The following is a 9,892-nucleotide window of genomic DNA, read 5'->3' on the forward strand; positions in this document are numbered from 1 at the left end:
CACCTAAATTCTTTATGGGCTCAAGATGTACCTTTTCACATACACACACATAAAAGCCATAAGGCTAACTCCTCTTCTCATGTGTTTAACTATGAGACACACTGTGACCTACATGAAGAAAATCCCTTTAGTTCCCTTGAGTTTCACATAATTTAAACCACAGAAGATTAACCTCATGACCTGTTTCTTCTCAAAAGTATAGTTTTTTTTTTTTTTTTTTTTTGTTTTGTTTTGTTTTTTTGTTTTTCTCAAATAGCCATGAACCGGGATAAAAGATAGTGAAGTAATATGTCACTGCTCACTGCTTTGTTAGTAGTGTTGCAGTGATTTGTGCAAACCACTTCAGCGCAGCCTCCTTTTAACAAATCATCTGATCAGGTTTGTGTCATTGATTTCTGATTAGTGCCAGACATTACCTGCCATGTGGGAAACTGTTCCCAGGAATTCAGGAGCATTTGTTGGTGATCTGGTGTCTTTAGGAATGGTTGCATAACCAGATTAGAGCAGTTAGTTTTAGGCTTGAGGGTCACCGAGCCCTGATTAGCTCTTTAGCTCCCCTATCTGAATAGCCTGAAGCAGCTTGCGAAACACAGTGGTTCCTAATTCAGCTCCTGCTCTAGGGGAGATTTTGAGGCCACCTGAAAGAGATCCAGTTTGAGCTTTTTTGGGGATTTTCATGGCCCTCTTTTGATTTTAGCATAAAGTTAAGGATGGCTCAGAACCTGATGGCTGTGAGGGTGTAATTACACAACTGCTGTTCTTGGATAGTGACAAATAATTGGCAAAGTAAAAACTTTTAAACACATGGAAATATAATCATGCATAGCCCTTTCCAACAACCATCAGGTAACCAAAGTGTTTTATAAAAGATAAAACATTTTTTTTAAATGAGAGCTGTGCAGCAAACAGAGCATAGCAGAACCAAGTTCTTTAAAATTGCAAGTTTATAAAATCAAGATTTTTTTAGTTGAGATATTTTTTAAAAGTACTTTTGAACAATTGTGTGCTTGAAAAAACCTAAACGGTGAAAAACATTAATATTAACATTTAAATAACAGAAGCTTTGTCAGATAAAAGTTCCAGCAGTGCCCCATACTGGCGGATTATATGCTTTACACATTAGTAACTAAACGTGTGTGTGTGCTCACCATTTGATTTTAAGATGTACAAACATTTATTAAATATATATTTCCTAAACAATGTCAGTGTAAGAAGATAATGGTAAATTTATGTATTTGTATATGAATGAATTGAATAACTGGCTTGTACTTAAATCTATTGAAGATTTAGCAATTTTCTGAAAGAAAAAATGTCATTAACATCATGTCATGGTATGTAGTACCAATTAGCTGTAAATAATTGCCTTATTAGATGATTTGACAATGGTGATGAAAACAGCAGCCAAGATGCACTATGAGGCTCATAGATAAAAGCATCCAATGCGGCTCCTCCTTCTGAAAACTATTCGCTGAGGTCGTTTGAGAATCTGTTTCCAAGTCTCTCTTTGGGGGAATTTTTGGGCACGTCTAACTGAAGGGAGACTCTTGGGAAAACCCAGAACATGCTGGAAGGATTATATATAGCTTTTCAAACGCTTTGGGATCCCCGCAGGAAGACCTGGAATGTCTGAGTCACCCTCCTGGATCTGTGCCCTACAAGGAAAAAGCAGCAGAACATGGATGGATTGATGTACTCTTGGCTTAGATTCAGCCACATGATGCACTTTGTAGTTCAGCAGTTCACAGAACAATGACTCAGAGCAAACTGTGAGACCTGTGGAGAGCTTGAAGGTAAGGAAGTGGATGTTTTTTGCTATTGTGAGTTAATCTCCTTATTTAAATCTGAGTATTTCACTGATGACTCACAAAACAACAAGTAGAAAGACCCACAAACAAGTGCAAACAGCTGCTGTAATGGTCCGACAAAGTATCATAAAGGATGGCATGTCCAAGCTTCAGACACTTCAGCCACTTACCTTATCTTCTCTCTATTTTGGGTTTTAGTAAACAATGTCAATGTGGAACATAATTTCCAATAAAAATTGAGAAATGATTAAAAAAGTGCTTGGAACTGTATGTTTGAGGACAAAAATCCCTATGAGACTAAATTGTAAAATAATTTATCTGTATACAAACTGTTGCTATGGCTCGGATGATCAAATGAATTACTCGCTGATTGCAGTCTGATCTCTGGCCTTCACGTCAAGGCACTTGAATCCAAACTCCAGATGGTTGGTTTGTGCATTGCATAGCAGCTAGAGACTATGATGAAGCACTGAGTAGAGCCTCGGGTTGCAATACAATATAAAAATGCAGATTGTTTAACACTTTGTTTACAAAGATGTGACGTGGCTGTTATTATGGCAGATTTTTAATTTTCTATGTCGGCCCAAGATGCTGTTGTAGCAGAGAGAAGCAGTTCATCAAGTTCCAGTTTGTACTCAGTTAATTACTGTGCAATGATTTAGAAAAAGCAATACAAAGAAAATCTTGGTATTTATTTTATCGATGTGTCAGGACTCAAAAGTGCCACGAGATTTCAGCAAGAACATCAAGAGCTGCTCAAAATCTTAATTAATCGAAACATTGAAAATCTAATTTACATTAAGAGGAATGATAAAAGATAAAAATTTTCCCTGATACCTGGCATACTTTTTTTTTAAATGCACTTTAAAGTTTTAAAAGATCAACACAAACTGCTATGGGCTTTCTTTTAATGTAATTTCATTGTTTGTATGTATAAATGTGTCACTAAACTACTCTTTTTTTTCTTTTTAAAGCATTTAATTCAGCTGTAGAATTCAAATTTAGTGTTTAGTTTCCATTCCAGCACCTTTAAAAGGGTTTTCAGATTTTTTCATTCACAATAATTACTAATTTTATATTAAAAATACAATAAAACACATTTTTCAGAACCATCACTATTTATAAAAACAAAAAGATGCCACAATTATAGTCTCTGATAGAAACATCACATACATGTAGGGACCAAATTCATATTCATTTCTGCTTCTAACAGACTTACAAAGCCACGTGCAGACATGATCTTCTTTTATTAATCTGTCATTGTGCATGAACGTTTTTATATTAAAGCTTTTATACTTTAAGTATACTGTCATTTACTAGAAACAACAAGGAAGAAGCACAGCTCTATCAAATATAAAACTGTGATGCTCATCAGTGATGCAGACATGAGATATTTCTTTGTGTTTTATTTGGTGGTTTGAGCTCTGTAATCACAAAATGAACAAAAACAGTAGCAAGAAATCAGGACCGCAAATTCTGAGCCACAAATCCTGCAGAGGTAGACAGAAATGGTTGGATTATCAACCTGCAGCCTCACGTAGGGCTGGGCGATATTAACAAAATCTTATATCTAGATATTTTTTACCTCAATCATGATATACGAAATATATTTCAATATTTTTTTTGTCAAGTAACCAAAGAGACAGTTCTAATTTACAGCCTTCAGTGCTAAATATACTTTTATTAAGGATCAGCAGCACATATGCATTAAAACAGCTGACTGAAATTAAAGTACCTTTATATTAAATGAAATGCTGCTAAAACAAAATAAATTAAAAATAGTTTTCAATGACCATAACAAAAATACAGCTGTGCAAAATGCAAAAGAAAAGATGCTTTTAACTCAAAACAAGCTATCTCCATATAAACGATATTCCTTCCTTCTATATTGCGTCTGATAAAGTCTCAATATATTTGAAAATCTTGATATATTGCCCAGTCCTAGCCTCACACATCACATTAGGGTTGACGTGAAGGACTGACAAGCCTGTAGGATATAGTTATAGCCTTGGAGATGATCAGAAGGGAGACACGAACAGATGGATCATGGGATGTTTGCTGTATTTTTCCAACAGACCTGCTGAAGTCTGGATAATGTGCCAGAAAAACACAATAATTTCTAAATGCTATTTTCTTTTTAAAGTTTCATTAGAGAAGTTTTGCTATAGCCAACATGCTCAGCACATTATTGAAGCTATTTATAGCTCCCATAATTACAGTTAGTAAACCCTGCCAGTGCAGACGGTGGGGGGGTCATTTGGTGCAGGCCCAGAACTTTTAGACTGGAAGGGAAAGCAGATCCCACCCACATAAACCCACCCAAAAAAGGTGTGTACACCTAGTATAGAGAAAGTGTTACTCACACTCTTTCTTTCTTTATGAATCCTAATTTATGTGGAGAAAAAGTTGTATGCATGGTTTTGCTGCGTGCACATTATTATGCATCTATCCTCTGATCTTAAATGTCATCTTTTTCACTGTAAGTCCTCTCTTTAAAACATGGGCTGGTCAGTATTTCTGAGTGTGCGTGCCTAAGTGGTATTTGAGGTGTGCGCTCTGCAGAAATCCTCTCCCGCAGACCTCACACCTGTGTGGCCTCTCTCCCGTGTGGCTTCTCATGTGCTTCCTCAGATGTCCACTGTGGGTAAAACGTTTGCAGCAGAAAGAGCAGCAGAAAGGTTTCTCGCCCGTGTGAATCCTCATGTGTATCTTTAAATCTCCTTTTCGGCTGCACTCTTTCCCACACACATGGCAGTGATGCAGTTTCACCCCAGCGTGACCAGCCATGTGTTCAGTCAGCGCAGTTGTGCTGTTGCAGTGTTTACCACATATGTGGCAACATTTTGAGCTCTTGTGAGATTTGAGGTGCAAATCAAGACCCTCTGTGGACTCGAAGGTTCTTCCGCAGACTGCACATGTGATGATAGTATCCTGTGAATGAAAGCGAAAAGCGTGGTTTATCAATCGATGATGGGAAGAGAAAGGTTTAGCGCAGGAATAGCACTGATAGTCAGCTCCAGCTGAGTTCAAATGAGGCAGCTTGGTGGGTTCTGTGGAGCCGAGGACAGAAGGTTGGTCTGATTCAGTTTGTGTTTGGTCTAATGGACAACTTGCAGCAGGTCTTTCACTCTCCCCTCCATCTTGGACTCTTTCATTATGTGAAGATGGAGTTGAAGCAAGAGATGATGGGAACTGTACCACGTCAGCTTCCTGCATGTCCTGAAACTCATTCTTGGTTTCACAGTTTTCTGTCTGGGTTTGCAGAACCGGTTTTGTGTCCTCCTGTTTGCTGTCCTCCCAAACAAAAGAATGACGTGGATATAACGCACTGGGTTCCTCTCCAGCCTGTTCTTCCACTTGTTGCTCTGTGCCCCAGAGTTCATCATCTTCCTCTTTGAGGCGACGAGGCTCTGAGTCCTCATGCTGGATCCTCCGCTCAAACAGATGCTGCTCACGAGTTTTGTCAGATGATACAGTGATGTCTGAAAAAGAGGAAAACACATCTTTTACATTCCTGTTCATCTGTTTTTATCATCAAAGATCAAGGAGACCATTGTCAGATAAGAATAAACCAAATAGTTGATGCAAGTCGGTCTTTTTCTATTATTATTTATCAACATATATATCTAAATATAGGATCTTCTATGCACATAACTAAAGTTTGATCATAGAAATAATGCTTTCAGTGGAAAAGTGTATATATATATATATATATATATATATATATATATATGACTCTTATGGATGGAGATGTCTGATGTTTCTCATGGTATCTGTTGAAGCCGCTTCTCCAGTGTGGGGAACACGGCCCCCAGTGCTCTGTTGACCACTGCTAATACTGGTGCCTTCACCTTCTAGATTTCTCCTCCAGCTCTTCCTTTAGTCCTTGGTATTTCTCCAGTTTCTTGTGTTCCTTTTTCTTGATATTTCCATCGTTGGGGATGGCTACATTGATCACTACGGCTTTTATTTGCTGCTTATCCATGATCACAATGTCCGGTTGGTTGGCCACCACCATTTCATCGTTCTGTATCTTTAAGTCCCACAGGATCTTAGGCCTCTCATTCTCCACTGCCTTGGGAGGTGTTTCCCATTGTGACACAGGGGTCTCCCATCCATATTCTGCACAGATGTTTCTGTACACTATGCCGGCTACTTGGTTATGGTGATCCATGTATTCTTTTCCTGCCATTATCTTCCACCCTGCTGTGAGGTGCTGGACTGTTTCAGGGTCCTCGTTGCACAGCTTACACCTGGGGTCCTGCCTTGTGTGGTAGATCTGGGCCTTGATAGCCCTGGTACTCAAGGCTTCCTCCTGTGCTGCCATGATTAGCTCCTCTGTGCTGTCCTTTAGGCCAGCCCTCTCTAGCTATTGGTAGGACTTGTTCATATCTGCCACTTCAGCTACCTGTGTAGCTCTCATGCAGGGGCTTCTCCTCTCATGATGGTTCCTCCATTTCATTCTCCTCCAGGCTGCCTGAGACATTCACTCAGTGCTTCATCCCTTGGGGTCATCTTTCTGATGTATTCATGGAGCTTGGATGTTTTACCTTGGATAGTGGCCCTGATGCTCACTAGTCCTTAGTGCTTAGTGCATAGCCTCTGGACACTGGATTTGGGGTGGAACCCTGCATGCATGGTGAACAGCTTCCGTATTTTAACATGTGTGGTCTGAACTTCGTCCTTTGGCCAGCTTATTATCCCAGCAGGGTATCTGATCACTGGCAGGGCATCGCTGTTAATTGCCTGGATCTTGTTCTTGCCATTAAAATGACTTCTCAGGACTTGCCTTACTCGTTGTAGTCTCATTGGCATTTTTGTGGTTGCCATTTTCTTGTAGTATGCCAAGATACTTGTAGCTCTACTCACCATCTTTTATTCTGCCCTCTGGGAGTGCAATGCCCTCTGTATGGACTGCCTTCCCTCTCTTTGATACCATTTGCCCACATTTTTCCAGTCCGAATGACATTCTGATGTCCCTGCTGTAGATCCTGTGGTTTAGATCAGTGAGTCAATGTTTCGCTCACTATTAGCATACAGCTTGATGTCATCCATGTGGAGGAGATAACTGATGGTGGCCCTATTCCTGAGTTTGTAGCCATAGCCAGATTTGTTGATTAATTGGCTGAGGGAGTTCAGGTCTATGTAGAACAGCATCGGAGACAGAGCATCTCCTCCGTATATGCCACATTTGATGGAGACTTGTGCAATTGGCTTGAAGTTGGCCTCAAGGGTGGTCTGCTACAGCCTAATTGAGTTTGCAATAAAGGCTCTTAGAGTGTTGTTGATCTTGTACAGCTTCAGGCATTCCAGGATCCATGTACGTGGCATTGAGTCAGAGGCTTTCTGGTAATCAAACCAGGCAGTGCACAGGTTGATCTGTCTGGTTTTGCAATCTTGGGTGACAGTTCTATCAACCAGCAGCTGATGTTTAGCTTTTCTGGTACCTTTGCCAATGCATTTCTGTGTCTTTGTCATATATATATATACAGACAAAGACACAGAAATGCATTGGCAAAGGTACCAGAAAAGCTAAACACCACCTTGAAATTACATATTGTCTGTTTGGGATTTGTGTATAATATTCTACTGTTTGACATATATAAATAATGTTATTATTCAGGTGATATACACCTAGTTATTAAATCAGTAGAATAACTTGAAATTTAAATCACGTTAATTGTCAGTATGCCAAAAACAAAAACCTCATTCAATTACAAAAACTGATATTATGAATTATTCTTTATTGCTTTTCTCCTGACGAAAATGTCAAGTCAAAATGGGAGTTAAGTGTTGAATGAGGGACAACCAAAATCAGTTAAATACAGTGAATTATATAAATATAGCATCCGACAGATAATAAAATGATAGTTAAGCAGCAGAAAACAGACCTGTCCTCTGGTTGGACATAAACTCCCGCAGAAGACTTCTCAGCCGCTCGATCTCCTGCTTTGAGCTGGAAGCTTCTTCTTCGTATTTTGCTATTGTTCTTTCAAAAACCTGAAATATTTCCTCGACAGCAGCCGTCAGTCGCTCGTTCACAAAAGCCCTGAGAAGCAGCGGAGACATTTTAAATGAGTGTCGGATGAGGACATGAATTACCTCAGGAAGCGGTTTAAAAGAGCAGCGACTACTGGTTAGCCGACATGCTACATAAGTGACAGTAAACAAAGGCACACACACACACACAAGGCTAGATACTATGGCGGAGCTTCGAACGTCTAGAACCGACGGCCATCTTGCCACAGGCTTGCTCTCTCGCGGGATCTGTGGGATCTGAGGGAAGGTGAGTGATCCGCACAAACATAAATACTCGCAGCTTTTCTCTTTGAAAAATTACTTAAAGTGCAGCATAGTTGTGTTTTCCATCAGAAGGCACAGCAAGGCTCATCAGAGCAGCAGAGCGGCTCATTCGCCAGACATCAGCAAGTTCCAGACAATCACAGCCTATCAGACACCTGGAGGTCCGGTAAATTGTACGGAAGAGGATCAGGTCGGAGGATGTGTTTTCGCTCGAGGAGCACTTCAGCTACACAGTATGGCATAGACAGTTACCACTATATGCTGCTGACAGTAGTTATGTCCCTGTTATTTAAGCTAAGGTTGCACCACATTGCCAAGATGACTACTTATCTTACAGAAAAACAACATGCATCAGAAGCTCAACAACACAGTCCTTTTCAAAGGGCATTAGTCAAGCCATGTTTTTATTTTAAAATTTGTTTTACAAGCACTTGTACTTTTATTACTGAAGTGTTATTTGCGTTCATTGATGTAAATTTGTAAATTTTGTACCTTTTTATATTGCAAATAAATGTTTTATGTGTTATGATAATATAAATATTACTAATATAATAAAATTATTTAAATTATTACAGGTTTAGTTTAAAAATTGTAATAAATCAGATCATTATATATGGTTAATAATATATCATGTTGACATTCTGTACATTGAGTTTAGTAGCCTAAATATTGATTCAACATACATGCCATGGACGTGTGTTTATTCATTACACCTATTTGTTTATTTTCACATGAAAGTCCATGGTTAAAGCTGTGCTCTAGAATCTTTGGCTATAATTATTTATTATTAATATTATTCATAAATATTATTCCTAAGTATGCATTGTCATAGCTACATCGCTGGCGTTTATAACAAACCAAACCCAAAAAAATCGCTATAAAACTGAGCAGGTTAGGATTATTTATAAAAAGCATGCACCATTAAAACAATGTTATGCGTAAGCGAGCTGACTGTGGCAAGATGGCCGCCAGTGCGGACGTTCGCCTCCACTGGCCAGCAGCGCGGTTGAGACATATTATTGTAGATATCTACGTACACACAGGCATGTGCTGCCCCCTACAGGACTGTTTGCTCTTTACACTTTCTTGATCCGTTCCTCTTCTATGGAAACCCTAAAATTATATGCCAAATATGTATTTGGTTAATTGTTTTAGATATTTACAATTTTTAAAATGATTAGCATATTAGCCACCAAATTTCTTTAGTCTTTTTTCATAAATAGATGTCTTATTTCTGTTAAATGTCTATATAAGATACATGTAGCCAGTGTACTAATTTATGTGGCTTCCTGCAAAAAATTACTAAACAAATTTTTGTGTATATATTTGTCTGGGCTTCCTTATTGTTTATACTTAATTATGAATTTTGTAACAAGTGTATTCAAAATGACATAAAATCAGACAAGTTATAGCCTATAGGATTAAAAGATTATGTTTATATAGGATTATAAATACAGCAAACACTGTGCAAAAGTCTGGAATTGTCCCTCATTTGTTTACATAATGCCAAGAAAACAGAATAGGGTGCATTTATTGGAAACGTGAAATCATAAATGGAGAGTTTGCAGAATTCTAAGGAACTTTAAAGTCAATATTTGGAATGAACATATTTATTCATCACTGTAGTCTGAATCATCTCAGACAAACTTGTAGTGTTCAGGAATAGTTGTTGGTAACACTTTGTTCTTTTTTTCTGTCAAAATGATCCCACACTGTTTTATTAATGCTGAGATTCAAGAGTATTCATCACCACACAAGACTTATTGCCCCTTAGGCATATCTCA

At 38.6% G+C, this 9,892-nt stretch overlaps 1 protein-coding gene across 1 annotated transcript; it reads right to left on the reverse strand.

Annotated features, from left to right (window-relative positions):
• Positions 1-3,618: 3,618 nt before the first annotated feature.
• LOC121655813 (zinc finger protein 2 homolog) lies at positions 3,619-7,989 on the reverse strand. The gene is made up of 2 exons (XM_042010663.1): positions 7,697-7,989; positions 3,619-5,287 (listed from the first exon to the last, which is right to left on the reverse strand). The coding sequence occupies exons 1-2, from the start codon at positions 7,872-7,874 to the stop codon at positions 4,314-4,316; spliced, it is 1,152 nt and encodes a 383-aa protein (XP_041866597.1). The 5' UTR covers positions 7,875-7,989; the 3' UTR covers positions 3,619-4,313.
• Between the last annotated feature and the right edge of the window lie 1,903 nt (positions 7,990-9,892).

The sequence above is a fragment of the Melanotaenia boesemani genome, chromosome 16, assembly GCF_017639745.1.
Source record: "Melanotaenia boesemani isolate fMelBoe1 chromosome 16, fMelBoe1.pri, whole genome shotgun sequence".
Lineage (NCBI taxonomy): Eukaryota > Metazoa > Chordata > Actinopteri > Atheriniformes > Melanotaeniidae > Melanotaenia > Melanotaenia boesemani.

What these genes read in the sequence shown, in the direction of transcription:
- LOC121655813 (XM_042010663.1), bottom strand. Translation starts at nt 7,874, where the DNA reads ATGTCTCCGCTGCTTCTCAGGGCTTTTGTGAACGAGCGACTGACGGCT. An exon ending in TATGTCCAACCAGAGGACAG is followed by an intron (nt 5,288 to 7,696) that starts GTCTGTTTTCTG and finishes CCTCTTTTTCAG; the next exon opens with ACATCACTGTATCATCTGAC.